General features: G+C 35.9%; 1 protein-coding gene across 3 annotated transcripts in view; it reads left to right on the top strand.

The window, feature by feature from the left end:
- Positions 1 to 11,765, top strand: part of SKAP2 (src kinase associated phosphoprotein 2) — a 147,006-nt gene extending 135,241 nt beyond the window's left edge. The window contains exons 11-13 of one of the 3 annotated variants that reach the window (XM_084620992.1): positions 1,099 to 1,211; positions 10,710 to 10,811; positions 11,207 to 11,765. In XM_084620992.1, coding sequence (XP_084477118.1) covers positions 1,099 to 1,211; positions 10,710 to 10,802 — 206 coding nt within the window. In that variant the 3' untranslated portion in view covers positions 10,803 to 10,811; positions 11,207 to 11,765. The remainder of the gene's footprint in view (positions 1 to 1,098; positions 1,212 to 10,709; positions 10,812 to 11,206) is intronic. The other 2 variants (XM_084620993.1, XM_084620994.1) reach the window with 2 other exon arrangements.
- The last annotated feature ends 4,379 nt before the right edge of the window (positions 11,766 to 16,144 follow it).

Below are 16,144 nucleotides of genomic sequence, written 5' to 3' on the forward strand. Positions count from 1 at the left end.
ATAATAGCCTAGAGTGCTAATAATATGCAAAAGTGACTGGTACATGTTGGAATAACCAGCAAGCCTGCAGTGCAAGGATCATATAACAAAACTAAGATGACAGCCTTGATTCAGCCAGTTCAGTGATATTTATGTTATCAGAAGTAAAAAATAGTTTTGCAGTGTTGTAAATTGTTAGTACATATTCTGTCTGGTTAGTGTATACACAATGTAACTGGTCATCTTATTGGCATTGCTTACATTCTTTGTGGGTTAACTCATCAAACTCCATTTTCACTGAATTAAAAACAGGAAATCGTTTGTAGTGTAACAGAAGTATCCAGTGTATTTAACCACGTTTAAGTTCTGTGTTCCAACAGATGTACTCTGTATGGTAAGCGTATGGCAAAGCATTTATTACTCTGTTATTGCAGTATTAGGGAGCAAAGAGTGCTAAATAATCAATCAGTTAATGGTCTGTATGGCAGTTTGAACACAGCACATCCATTGTGCTTATGCTGTTAGAAGGATGAGCTTATGACTATAGTGTATGTTGCATGTTTAGCCAGAGCTTAATGTCCTAAGCTGAAGCTGACACAAAATATTTTAGAAATGCTGCTTCAGCAAACTCTTTCAAAGTTGCTATAATATTTCAGCAGTAACAACCAAAGATTATATGAAAGACTCTCAGAAAAGGGAAAATCTTGTTGAAAAGAAAAAGATGTGCAGCACAAAATGCTTACCATTGGCCTGTTCTCACAGATTTTATTAATTATACTCCAGCATTGTACCCTTTTCAAGTTAAGATGCAAACATGGCTTGCTAGAAATATATCAGTAAAGAAGAGCTGGGTGCTGTAAGATGCAGCTGCTGAATGCTTTGAGAACCTGTAGCTGCATGTTTTGGATGACACAACTGTTACCAAATGTAGGGTTCACATGTTAAACTGGTTTTCCACTTGCTTTTTTTGTGGGCGTGTGGTGGGGATTCCTACAGTGAACATGGAGAAATGTGTTCTAGCCCATCATCATTTGGTGTGTGAAGATTTAATTACTACCTTTGATGATAAAAGATCACAAATGCTGGAAGGTTTAATGTATACTTTTTTTTCTTTCCCAGGGGATAAAAGTACCAATTATGCTAATTTCTACCAAGGTTTGTGGGACTGCACAGGAGATGTTTCTGATGAGTTGTCATTTAAACGTGGTGATGTTATCTACATTCTCAGCAAGGTACAGTATGCTACTGAGAGTAAATTGGTGTAAGAAAAGAGTAATATATTCCTACAATCCTGTTTTGGGGGGGGGGGGGGGCGGAGGAGGGACTGGCACTCCCTTTAGACCCTTTGTTAGCAATCCTACATTCACAGTAATGAATTATTTTGTCAAATGAAATATAATCACATTTAAAACATAACCATGTAACAGGAATCAACTTAAAAGTACGTTTATCTGTTCATTTAATCTTGGCTGACATCCCCTAGATAATTTAATAGAAGACAATGTGCTTACTCTAGGTAAAAGTTAACCTTGTAGGGTAAACTATATTATGTTGTGTGTTATGGTTTTTACTTCCTCTTCCTTTATATTCTTGTGTGTCCTGATTCTGGTTTTCTGGGCATCTTGCTACCGGAAACAGTTTGTTTTTAGAACTAGGCTTTCATCTTTTTGTATACACTGCAGCTGTTCTGACGATTTAGGCTTTGTGTATGTTTGTTCTGACAGATTCAGGCGATTTTTAATTCACCGCTTTTTCCTGTTTGCTTAAAAAAACCCACAGAGGTAAAGGCAGGTTTTCTGTTCCAATATAATGTCATGCATTAAGCTCGCAGTCGTGTTTTATTATAAGGTAGGTTAATTTGCCTACCTTTTAAAAACAATAATGGGACAAAATCCTTTCCTTGTATGCACTTACACAAAGCTCACTGAAGTTTACATATGAGTGTGTCTGAGAGTAAGAAATGTTCTCTGATTCTCATGTATAAATATCCTCAGTAAATAAGCTGAATTTTTTTTTGTAGCAGCACTTGTCAGTTATGTTCCTTCGCCCACAATTGCCATTTAGTACGATGCTGAAGACATTGGGGCTCATTTAAACCCTTTCTGTACTTGCGCATGGAAATCATAAGTAACCCCATGAAAGCTGCAGTACTCTTTCTGTTAGTTTGAAACTTTCATCACTATTGCTTTAAATCTTCTTTGATTCATTTAACGGCAGTGTTTTTGGATAATGAATCTGTTCTGTTTAAATAACTTTAAGATTTACGGTTGGAAAGATAGTCATATATGAAAATATAGACGATGTATTGCTAATGATGATGTGACCATGTGCTTCTTTTGAGGTATTTCATTGTCACTTAAGCTAATAACTGAATTACATTACTAGAGGTAGGATAAGGCTTTCTGGTAGGGCAGACTTCCATTCAGTTGTGAAGATCAGTACTCCTTAACAAACATAGAAAACTATAAGCAAGCAATTCAGTTGTACACATCAGCTTCCTTTTACTATTGTCTAATGCTGCAAGGGGCTAATTAAAGCTTAACCTCCCCACCTGACAATTAACAATTATTTACCCCTCTCCTACAGATAGTCTGAATGAATTCATTTTAAAAATGAGAACAGAGGGGGAGAAACAGTAGCTTAATCCATCCAATCCCTATCAACCCTCTCCGGGTTGTGCCTTGATTAATGCATATTCAGTCCTTGAGACTGGCCGGCTAATTTCTCCAGATGTGTAGAAGCTTTCTGGGGAGGGGTGATTTTTATACCAAAACAGAGTCTACAGAATTCAGTCTCATTTCACTTAGGGACTGTTTATAGCTTTTTCAGAAAAATGAGTTTTGGACACTACTGTCAGCTCTGAATTTAGGCTCTTTGGAGGTGAAGTGCCAGGGAATTATCCATCTAGCCTTCTACTTTATTCAATTTCAAGGTCTGTCTGAGCATTACTATCCAGACAAAGGGTTTGTTAAGAATCAGCCAAGGTAAAAAGTAATCTAGAGCACCCTAAAATTGGTAAAGGCTTTTCTGCAACAAATATTTCTTAATTGAGTAGAGTAATACTTGGCTTTTGCGGCAGTGGTATGAATCTTGGGCAATTTTTTAATTTTTTTACACCATCTAGTGGTTAAAAATGAGAGATGCAGTTGCTGACAGTAGGTAATGTGTGTAGATCCAAAATGGTGTCATAAATTCAACTCCAGCTTGATCCTAGCTATGGCGTATTACTTTCCTATCATATGTCAGCTAGGTTTTGACGTTAATCATGAAGCAGTCTTGTTTTGCTGATAAGGAATTAAATGCAAGTGTTACATGTTGTGGGAAGAATGCAATATTAAGAAAAACATAGGGTATTTGTGTAAGCTCAGAATATTTGTTTTATTGAGAAATTTAAATCTCATGAACTTGACAAAATATGTATTTGTAGCTTCCACCAATACGACTTTTACATCTTCTGCGAAAAATTTCTTTTCACATACTTTCTATGGTGCCTAATAGAAGTCTGAACAAGACTTTTTTTCCTCTCAGTTCAGTATTAATATAGTGTAATGGAAGCAATTTTGTTCTGACTTGGAAAATTGTAGCATTTTTACATGTTAAAGAGACAATGAAAATAAGATGACAATACATAACAGCTGAGGTGATTCTAGTTTAAGTGCACCTAAGGAAAATAATTATGGTTTCAGTGACACAACATTGATTATTTGTAATTTATTTGCTAATGTAGCTAAACACTACAGAAGGCCAAATCCTGCTTGATGTACTTATGAGTACTCCTGTTGAAATCAATGGTGCCCACTACAACCGTGATCCTGCAAACACACATGTTAGCAGTAACATTCCTGAACAAAAGTAGATTTCCCTCTTTTTAACATTGAGCCCTGAAATCTAACTGAGCTACCTTCCCAGTCGGGCACATTTTTGCAGTTTTAACCTTTGCACCTAAGTAATAATGCATCTACCTGTTCTTAGCATATAAGGAGAATATGTAGTTTTTTGCTGCAAACTTTTACTGTTAAGTATTTCTTTAAAATGTTGAGAGTTTTTAAATAACAGAATTTTTGAACAAATGCTTCATAACACATCTTGATAGGTAGTCAGTTAGCTAAAAAGATTACCTTTAGCTGATTACAATGAATCTGTCCAGATGTACACTCATGCTGGTATCATGTTAAAATTTGTATTAGTTCTCTTGAGTGTGTGTGAGTGTGTCTTTTGTCATATTTATCCTGTTTTATTCAACCTTCAGAAATTTGTACTTCCTTCCCCTCCTGCCCCACGAAAAAGTGATACATTTACAGTCAAAGCTTCATGGAGATTTTTTTCAATTAAAAATTGGCTCATGTAAAAAGCAAATATTACATTAGAAATGCAATACTTTTGTGGCCCAGTCTGCTAAGTACTGAACGTCCTCAACTTCCATTCAGTTGTGGGCTCTCATTTGGTTTCGAATTCCTATGATAGATGGGAAAGCAAACTATGATGTGTCAGTTCTTTTAAATACTTTACCATAAATCTTATTTTGTGTATAACAATTGGTTTAAAATATAAAGCAAAGCATGGGTGATTGAATAACTATATTTTTTTTAAGTTGGGTATACCTTGGATTCAGAATGTGTACACAGTTAACATATTTGTGGCAGTTGCATGATTTTCTAGCGAGAATGTTTCATACTGGAAAGCTTCATAATTTCATCAGCCAGATGCAAATGATTACGAGGCTGTGCTGAGTTTATTAGCAGATCCCTACATCCTTCTAGTTGTCCATTACCATATAACAGTATTCTGGACTCATACACTGTGTACGTCTTTCTGACCTTTAACCTCTTTTCATACCAACCAGATTTATACATTTATATCTTTAAAAGCAACAAATAACATTAACTAGAAAGACAAGTGTCATATCTCAGCCAGAATTGCTGAAATTATACCCATTTCCTGTTGTTAATTCAGTGCATGCCGATGCTATTCATGTAAGTATTTATTGTCCATAGGAATTTCATCCACCAGTTAACCCTTTGCTTTGAGGACCCTGGAACTTTTGCTGAGTGTAGAGCAAGGATTCAGTATTCAGATTTCTGTACGCCATGTTTAACATTTGCAAATGCTGTTAACAAAGTGTTGATGTTAACAAAACTAAACAAAAATAACCACCTCAGGGTGCACCTTTTAACCTGTAAAAAGGAAAGGAGGACTTGTGGCACCTTAGAGACTAACAAATTTATTTGAGCATAAGCTTTCGTGATGAAGTGAGCTGTAGCTCACGAAAGCTTATGCTCAAATAAATTTGTTAGTCTCTAAGGTGCCACAAGTCCTCCTTTTCTTTTTGCGGATACAAACTAACACGGCTTCTACTCTGAAACCTTTTAACCTGTGTTTTTGTTTAATCAAAATACAAAGAAACATATTAGTCTTATGAGCTCAGATCACTGTCTATGAAAATATAAATACAGCACAATAGTGGAATATTTCCAGACAAGTACCCTGCATCAAGTATAGGGAGAATACACTTTTTAATAGTTACATGGAAGACACTATGTATATGGTGGTAAAATATGGATTATTTTTGTTAGACCATTACCTTATCATAATGAAAGCTGTATTTGTTGAAAATTTAGTTCCATGTGCTCATACTACAATGTAAATTATCCTTTTTCCATTTGTCTAGGTGTATGTCTTATACAAAAAAGGAAACCTGCTGTATAATGGTTAAAAAATAAGATAAGGGTAAGGACCTAGAAGCGTGGGGTTATCTAATCCTGACCAGGTCAAAAGTGATTCTAGTTCTGTACACTTACCTTTATTAATAAGCACTTAACATTATCTGTCCCAGGAGGAAATATTTTTGACATTATGGTTTGAGATGCATATAAAACAGATTTTCATTTCTCCGAAGATGTTTTCAGATACCAATTTTGATTTTTAAATTCAATTCTGTTCACTTTTATTTGTACTGTAACTTTTAAATTGATTTATATTTCATTATGTCATGTCATTAGCTAATAATGCTTCCATATAATAAATCTGAGGTTTATATTCCTTAAAAAAACTATTTTTTCTGCCTTAAAACAACTCTGCTATATGTGAAGAAGTCTCATTCAGTTATCTAAAGCATTTGTCGCTTTCTGCCAAAAATGCTCTCCAGTCAATCACATATCATTCAGCAATTACACCAAAGAAAGTTCTAAAATTTTCCAGATAGTCTGAATCTCCTGGGCAAATTAGAGGTGATTTTAAATATTATCTTGCCAAAATTAGCCGCTAAGACATTCTTTAAAAATGTCCTCCCTACCTCCAACTCCTCTACAGTCTGTTAATGGGGGCTACTTATTTAACCATAGCCCGGTTAAAAATAAATTCTTCGTCTCAATTTAAAGTTTAAAATCTGTAATTGTTAAGAAGTTAGTTTTATTAGTAGTATGGAAAACAGAATCATTTGTAATCCACACGTTCATTGTTGTTTTCCATGTATTGAAATACAAGGATGATTTTCAGAAATCTTCACTTCAGAAGAGAAGACGCACTACAAGTATTCATAGATTCCAGGGCCGGCAGGGACTATTGTGATCTTTCTAGTCTGACCTCCTTTGTAACACAGCCAGAGAACTTCCCCAAAATGATTCCTAGGGCATCTCTTTTAGAAAAACATCCAATCTTGATTTAAAAATTGCTAGTGATGGAGAATCCACCATGATGCTTGGTAAATTGTTCCAACTGTTAATTAACCTCATTGTTAAAAATTGACACTTTATTTCAGTATTAAACAATACAGGTCCAGTCACATGAGGTGCCAAATGCCCTCATCCCTTGTTGAAGTCTATAGAAGTTGAGAGAGTACTAAGCATCTCTTAGGAGGCTCTCAGGTCTGCACAGGATCTGGCCCTTAGAGGCAGAGTGAGAGAACTTCCTGCAAAAATGTTGCATTTCAAACATCTCTTTTTATGGGAATGTTCCATACACTAAAAAATAATTGGAGAAAAATATACAAATATACATGAAAGTGGCTAGCGTGTTTCCATTGAATGTGCTCTACCAAACTGCAATAACCTTGTAGGCCTAGATCCCTTAAAGTCTTAAGCACATGCTTGTCTTTACACATTGATGTTGGGGGTAGGGAGCAGTAGGCAGGGGCATCTGTACACAGCATACACAATTAAGAGTATAGGCGTTTGTAGGATCAGGATCTTTGTTTTGTTGTTACCTTTATACACTACATAGAGAATGAATGTGTAGGCAAAAATAGTTTTAATTTTAAATTAGCAGCTTTCTTTCCTTCTTTCTTTCAACAGGATGCAATCACTTCGTTGCTTAATCAACATCTGTAAAAAACAAAAACCATCACCCACTGTATATCAGAATGAACAATGAAAATATAAGAGCAGTTTAGAAAACGTTTAACTGTTCCTTACGGTTACCTTCTTGTTGTATTTGGAAAGGATTTTTCCCCTTCTCTCCCCCCACCTGCCCCGCCCCACGCATACTATGTGCCTTGTGAAGCAATTCATTTTGCAGTTATTGAATTTCTTCGGAGTGTTATTTTCATACAGTAAGCATCACAGCAACTCTGGATCTGGATTTCTACGTAAGGAGAAAGAAGCTTTGTGTTAGTAATTACCTAACATTGTCAGGAGCTGACTGCAGGCCTCTTGCTAGTGATAACAGAATAACTACATAATATAGCTTTATAGCACATGATTAATAGAAAATAATTACACGTCCTACAAAGGGACACAATATTTCTTATAAATTGACTAGAATGGTTTCCTGTAGATTAAAGGACTCTTCATTATTTTATCAGTCCTTCTGAAGTATAGTCACTTGCCTCTGTTAGCGTTGATGGTAGAAGCTGAATGCAGTGAGGGATACCAGATGGTAAGCTTTCTCAGACCTGAGGTCCTACTTGCGGGATACCATGGTTCTTAACTTTTAAGAGTACATATTATCTATTCTAACCGGATTCAGTTTCCTCTGCATTTTTAAACTATTCTCTGTTTCCCACAAATGTGGATTTTAGTCTTTATTTTATTCCATGCCTGTCTTATACAGCAATAACAGACATATGGGATCTCAAGACAACACTGAATCAATTGCATTATTTTGTCACTGTAAGTAATTTATCATTGATAACAATAGGAGAAACAATATCTCAAATTAGATTTTGTACATGGGTGTGCAGGAAAGTGAGCTTTGGCAGTATTTAGAGAGAGACGTACATTCATTAACCAGTTTAAAAGACAGACTTCTACGTAGTGATGATCTGAAACCTGAGCTGAAATTATTATATTCTTGGTAACCAGGAAACTTTATTATATTTTTATTCCAACTTCTATGGACTGCAGATGGTTTAATTGGGATTCATGTTGCTCTAGAGGCTCATGCAAAGAATAGTAATGATAAAGTAAAAGCTTCTGTGTTGCAGTCTTGTCTATATGGTCTAATGGCTGCAATGAATCCATAAATTAGCTTACTAGACTGTTACATCACCATCCATTTCATCTTATCACTTAGCTTCACACAAGAGCATTAAATGGCATATTACTAAATAGCAAGAAATGGAAAGTTTTCAAAAAGCAACATGTTTGTAATTTAAATTGAGCCACCTGAATAGCTTTTTAAAAGTTCATGTGGTATCAAAGTTCACACAGTGTCTTTAAGTGAAACATTTTCAAGCAATAATTTAGCCACAACCTTTTTCTGTGCCATTTGTTATAAGTGGTTTAATGACCACTTAACTAAGCCTCTTCCCTGATCTCATGTATTGTTTGTTTTTGGTGATGTCTAGTAAAACTTGCTTAATCAATCTTTCTTGGGCTCACTTCATGAGTTACACGGAACGGCTTAAAGTATGTTGTTGCTTTTTCATTAGAAAGATTTATGGGTGAAAATCCTTTAGCATAGGTGAGTGCTGGCATCTTGAGCAATTACCACTTTTCAGTCTAGAGATAGTTTGTATACTTAAGCAGCATAGTGTGATATATATATATATGTGTGTGTGTGTGTGTGTATATATATATACACACACACACACACATATATATGCAGAAAAATATAAAATGTATTAAACAAACAAGCTGAGCTGGAACATTTGTGCCATTGATGTGAGAACACTTGCTTAACCTTTAAGGGTTTTGACTGTAATGTGTGCTTCATAACAATTCCTCCAATTCTCCGTAAAATGCCGCAGGGGATAATTCTCTGACTGGCAGCCTCATTCAGATTGCCCTAGGCTTTTATAGACCAGGTAGCTCCCCACAATCCCTTACCGCAGAATGGAAAAGGAGATGGAATTCCTTCCCTAATTTCTCCCAGTCATGTGTTCTCCAGTTTAAACAAATGTCATGTCTGTCTTGGATTATTTTAACCTCTTATTCATTTTAATACTCTGTGTATCAGAGGATAGGACTTTCAAATGACCAGTATTTTATTTATCTTGGAGGAGAGGAGAAGGGAATCTGTTTAATCTGGGAATAGGATCTACCTGCACACACAACCCAAATAAATAAAGGGGATAATTAAGGGGTAGGAGGAGTGGGGTGATTGGTCATGTTTGGGGCCCTATTCCGTTAGCCACAATTAGAGTTGAGAGCCCCAAGCACTTTACAGGACCTTTAGAGAACTCCAGAATAGGCCGTGTATGTTAGCCGCAAGTTGATATAATTGAGTTCTAATAAAAATCTGCTAACCCTTAAACTTCTGGCCTCCACTTGGCTGCTATGTCATAAAACATTTTAGCTACAGGCAAAATTGTAGCTCATGGTATCTCAACAGAACCATCAGTTCAGAAATCCTACAGCCTTTCTTTTCAAAAGAGCACTATAGCAGGAAGCAAATGTTGCTTATTATATATCTCTGTGTATTTTATATTTTCCATGTTTGTTCCACCGTAATTATCTTACTAATCAATCCATTTTGAACAGGGTCTCTGTCTTAATAATGCCTCATGTGTAATTCTGTGTGTGTGCGTGCGCAATTTCAGCAGTTACAATTTATTGAACTCGTGTTAAAATTGATCTTAAAATATTTACCTCATAGGAAAAAAATCAAATTTGGATCCCACAATACTCTAACTCGGTATTGCTTTTTGGAAAATATTCTCTCTTTAAACTATTATAATTCATTTTGTTTCATATTTATCTCAATAAGCCTTAACAAATTTCAAACAAAAATACATTAGTCATCCATCAGACATATGAGAACTGTGGTAGGATTTTCTGCAAGGCTAAAGCAATGGTATACTTTGTCCATAAAAAGAGAATATGCATCAGATGTATGATGGCCTTCCTTTCATATTTGAGCAAAACATTATTTGAAATAATTTGATTGCAAGTTCCTTTAAGTTCAGTCTTGTGGTACTGAAAGAATTCCAGTCAATTTCCATACTTCAGTATTCCACTGTTGGATATTTGTGACAAACAATAGGATTTTATATAGGTTTTGGGGTGAAGAGCATTGGAGAAAGAGGAGATCAAGTGTGGTTTTTACCTGTTGCAGAGAAACATTGGTAATTTTTTCAGAACACTAATAAATATGCTGGTCCTTTTAAAATTTAATGTATTACTTTGCCTAACCATGCATTTTGAATGCCTCAAACAAAAGGATCTAATGTTTTGAATTTTCATTTCAAGCTCTTATAACTGTATATAAGAGGAAACATCCATAAGGAGTTTCATACAAACTCTATTGCATATATATCAGACTAAAGGTTAATATTGCATATTGTTTTCAATTAGGACTACGATAGATTTGGCTGGTGGGTAGGAGAAATGAAGGGAACCATTGGCTTGGTGCCTAGAGCCTACATAATGGAGATGTATGATATTTGAGAGCCCTGGGTAAGTACATTTTAATCCAATCTTCTGTGATGGTTTATATGTTCCCTTGTTCTCTGTTTTATAAGTATTTCTTTCCTGGAACCTTTTCAGGAGTTCTGTTGACAAATATATTTTGCCACAATCTTTATATTAAAGTTCAATTAAAGAAGCTCTGCTGGGTTTGTATATGAAATGAAAAATAACTATTGTGCTCGGAATAAGATGTATTCCATAACTAGCTTCCTTTTCTTTGTCCTTTCATAGAATCAAGTTTGCAAGCTTTTTAGTTAGGTTGGCTGCTTAATAGTGTGTGTGTGTGTGTGTGTACAGTTAGAAATATATGGAAAGGATAGATATTTGGGGTTTGTTGGCTTTTTGGCTAACCGTGTACTGTAAATGTCATTCTTCCTAATCAGGAGAATTCTGCAATTACAATCAAGAGTGACGTACAGCTGCACCTTTCAGACCTGATTTCCAAAATGCGAAGATTCAACTGTGTGAACTTGTTGTTTGATAGGTGTAATCAGACCACCACACCAAATATATTAAACATAAAACATTTTTTAATTTTTCTCCATTTCTGTACTACTTTATCATTAATCTTTTTGGGAAAAGTGCTCTGTTCAATCCTTTGTTGTATACCTAAAGTACTGTGACACTCAGTAGAAGATGTTAGTTAACATTTGATGCACAAGCAGCAAAGCTGTACCTGTTGCTGTTTTGCTGAAACATTAAGTGCACTTTGTAGTTATAGATATGTTCTGTTTAAATGGTATCAGATTTTTTTCTATGTAAATTTTAAATATTTAGCAACACCTTGACAGTATCAAATTATCATTCTCCTCATGTGGATTTTAATAGCATTAGCCTTTTGATAAATTCACTTTAATAGGATTACAATGTATAATTCCATATAAAAAACAGGTAAATTCCTGTGCAATAATGCAAGTTTTAAAACTAACATGCTTCTAAAGAAACATTTTACATTTCTGCATGGTTTATTTCTTCATATAATTTTAGTATTTTTTATATAGAATAAGATTTATAGTCACAAAATAATATATAAGACCAGATCCTCAATTCATGTAAATCAGCTCCATTAAAGTCAGTAGAACTATATTGATTTACACCATATTATCTTTATTGTCAGACTTGCATCGTGAGAAATGTGGTCATGAGACTAAAACAGATATAGAATTGAAAATGATTATATTCTGGGTTGACAATACATGTATTAAAAAAAAAAACATCTGTGGATGATTCTTTGTCAGTGAAAGAGTCTATATACCTGTTGTGATATTGTTGAAGTTGGATGATGTCATTGGGTCAATTCTGCAAACCTTACTTACGTAAATGATCCTTGCTTGCATAAGTAGTGCCGCTGAAGTATATAAAACAGCTTATGTGAATGCAGGTTATTGGCAGTCTTGACAGTATCAAATCCAGAATCTGAAGTCATTAAACACACACACCAAGCAAACATTTCATTTACACACACAAAGCAGGACAATTCGGAATCAATACTTAAAATCCCCTGTACTACTTAAGTGCTGGGTATTCTAGTATGGAAGATCACCAACTATCTAGAGTCTCCAGCAGAGTTGGAAACAACCAAGGTTAGCCTTGTGATTTGTGAGACCTCAAGCTGCCAAAAAGGCAGGTAAAGCCAGTCTGCGAGTTGCTGAGCCTATGCAGGTCCTCAGTAAGCTGTTTGTGCTGTTTATGCATCAGGCTCGCCCTGAAAACAGGATGAGTTAAAAGGTAGTTTTTGTCTGTGTGTGCTTTAGACCACTAACGTTACTTTAGTTTACCTTTTGTTACACAAGACTACTAGGAGGAGTAAAATAGGGCAAGATTTTATGGTTATTTTATAAACCTATATTGTTACGAAATGGTCATCCAAACCAGATAATCTGTGAAGCATTAAAATGATAGATTGTAAATTTAGATCTTTATTTTCTCAAGTGTATTTCTGGATTGTATATACAATGTGAACTGTCAATATTGCAAGAGCTTTTATCTCATTAACATGACTGCACAATAAATCCACATGCTGAAAAGTCCTCCTATTATACAATTCAGAAATTCACCACAACTGCTTTTCTTTTTGTAACAACTCTCTTTTGTCAAATACACAGTGTACACACCAGTCACCTGTAAAATTGAATTAACAAAAGGAAAATCATCTGCGTTATACTAAATTTGATTTTTTTTAAAAAAAAGAGATAGTTTTATATGCCAAGATTAAACCCACAGCAGATTTTTACAGCTGAGTTAAACCCCCTGAAATTAGTGGTCTTGTGCTGACAAACCCTGAACTACAGCAGCACTAGTGGGCACCACTGTTATATTTTGGTATCGTAATAGAAAAAGAGAAGATTTTGCAATGGTTTGTCAGTAGATGGCAGCAGATTTTCATAGCATGTTGAACTGGTTGGAAGCCCTTCCCCCCACCAATGTGTGTTTTATGCACAGGCACATAATTTGCAACTTAAACCATTTGGAGGGCTTCTTTCTCTTTTCCTGTTAATCCAGGAGAGGGAGTCCTTAGCCAAATGATGAATAAAAGGCTCTTTGAGCTGCTTTTCCTGATGCTGGTGGCACAAATAGAAATAAAGCATCTTTTGTCCATAGTTCCTAGATCCTTTGTTTTTTCTCACTTCGTACAATGTGAGAGGTTAGCAAACAAGCTACATAAATATTCAAAAACTAGGATATTTTGAAACAGAGACCCATAACTCTGACCCAAAACCCTGACCTGAAATTTCTTGGAATAAACCAACAATGTAAAACAGAAAAAATGTTTACTTTAAATCTTTGCAAATACCATAACCTTTTTTGGATGAGAAAGTTCCCATTAATATAACTTAAACAAAATTGGGTGTTAGAAAATATGCTTAATTGCTGTGTTTTTGTTGTTGACTTGGATTTCATTTGCTGTTCTGTGAACAGTAAGACAGCTAATTTTTTTCCAAAGGTGATTGTAAGTCATATTTTATAAAGCATTTTTATTTGATGATTTGCTCTGTGCTGAATTTGTACTATATTGCCATTAGATCTTACAGTAATGTTCCACTCTGCAAATTTTTAAGGTTCAAATAAAGTTTAATTGTTTGCAAACTGTTATGATGCTAATAATTCAACAGCCTGCTGTGTTACTAATGAAATTACTTTGTTATGATTAATTTGGAAAATAGTGTGTTGATTGTAGTAATTAAGCACAACAAGGTGAAGTAAATGATTCTAATGCCATCTGGCCTCCAAACTGAATGAAGAAATGAAATGGGGCTGTCATCTGAATTTATTCAGAGAAATAAGGGTAATATAAATGTCTTCTATAGCTGTAGCACCCAGACATAACTGTACCACCTCTAGTGTGACTTCATGTACAAAATTATTTCACTGTGCATTACTTGCTTCAGGCTCACAAATTTTACCTGCATGTGGGTGGGATTTACTTCCTTTACCACTAAGTACATATACAGCAGTGTATGCTCCTGAGATGTCAGCTACTTCAATCAAAGTTTAAGGATGAGATTTATAAAAGTGCTCAGTATTGGCCTTAAAGGCAATTATAAAACTTCTGTTGACTTTAAGGGAACCAGAGGTAGGCCAAACTTGAACATTTAATGAAAGAAAATCCCACCCTCTGTGTTCAAAGCCAAATACATAATCCGTGTTCAGTTTTGTTCTGCAACCTATACATAACACCCATATTATAGGTTTCAGAGTAGCAGCCGTGTTAGTCTGTATCCGCAAAAAGAAAAGGAGGACTTGTGGCACTTAAAGACTAACAAATTTATTAGAGCATCAGCTTTCGTGAAGTGAGCTGTAGCTCACGAAAGCTTATGCTCTAATAAATTTGTTAGTCTCTAAGGTGCCACAAGTCCTCCTTTTCTTTTTATCCATATTATAGTAGCTCCATCTAGGTTGTATTTCCATTAGGCGGGGTATAAAGTTTAACTCCCTTATGACCTGATCCAAAGCCCATTGAAGTCAGTGGAAAGACTCCTATTGAATTCAGTGGCTTTTGGATCAGGCCCTGAGAACACCAAGTCAAAAAAAAAAAAAAAAAGCCATATCATTTTCAAAATGTCCTGGGCTGAATTTGCTGCCAGACAGGCTTTTGTCTTTGGGAGGTGCTGTTGTTTCTATGAGCTCTTCTTTTCCTTTGACTAAATAATCAGACACACACAGGATCCTACATAGCCACGAGATAGAAACTCAATTTTGTTCCACAAGCAAAGGGACTGAAGAAGAAACCAATGAGGGACGGGAGCCTGATCTCTACCAAGTTAACCAGGTACTGCAGCTGAGCTATATCGGAGTTCATACACAAGAAAAGATATCCAAGTGCCTGATCGTTGAACACCACTAACCTACACAGACAACTGGAAAAGCCACTCAGACATTTTTCCTCCAGCTGGTTGTAGGAACACTGCAAGAACTTCAGCTATAAAAGGGAAAAGGAGTAACAGTCCATTAGGCATGGATTAGAATATACAGAATGGTTATAAAATAAAGTGTTGTTAGATTTTACCCTCTTCCCATTTTTAGGTTGGAATAGTTTCTTATGTCAAGTTTAAGGAACCATTCAGAGTATGTAAAGTTGTGACAGAGCATGATGATATAGGAAAGTCTTCTAGAAAGATGTTTGTATGTAACACTGTATTATGTATGATATGTATTATGGGCTATCAGGATAGAAATGTCAATTGGAACACATCTTTAAGACATTCATTTGGCATGGTTTGTAAACTCCATGTTCCTCAAAGACCTGATTCATTCAGGCAACCACATGTGCACGTGTTTAGGTGCCTCCCCATTTAGCAAAATACATCAGCAAGTTGGTTTGGAGCTAAGAAAGCTCTGCCACATCTTCAGCACCCATTTTAGAGCTATTTTCTCCATCCTCATCCTCCTTGGGCTGAATCCCTTGCTGCTCACACTAACATACTTCAGATATCTTCCTACTGTATTTTCCACTGGATGCATCTGATGAAGTGGGCTTTAGCTCATGAAAGCTTATGCTCAAAAAAATGTGTTAGTCTCTAAGGTGCCACAAGTCCTCCTGTTCTTTTTGCAGATACCGACTAACACGGCTGCTACTCTGAATACTTCAGATTGTGGGCTAGCTCATCAGTTTGTGATCCAGGCCAGACCCAGGGGCAGCACTTTGCTGCACTTCCCCTGGATCAAGCTTGTGAGGTGGGAGTCTCTCTAATTCTGTGGTTGTGAGTAAACAGCAGCAGGCTGCTGCCAGGCGTAGTGATGGTGATAGCAGCAGGGGAAAGGGGTGGAGTCAGGACCCTGACCGCTCTCTTCCCATCTGTGTGGTGCAGGAGGGCTGCTTC

Source organism: Lepidochelys olivacea (assembly GCF_965140295.1).
Source record: "Lepidochelys olivacea isolate rLepOli2 genome assembly, chromosome: 2".
Lineage (NCBI taxonomy): Eukaryota > Metazoa > Chordata > Testudines > Cheloniidae > Lepidochelys > Lepidochelys olivacea.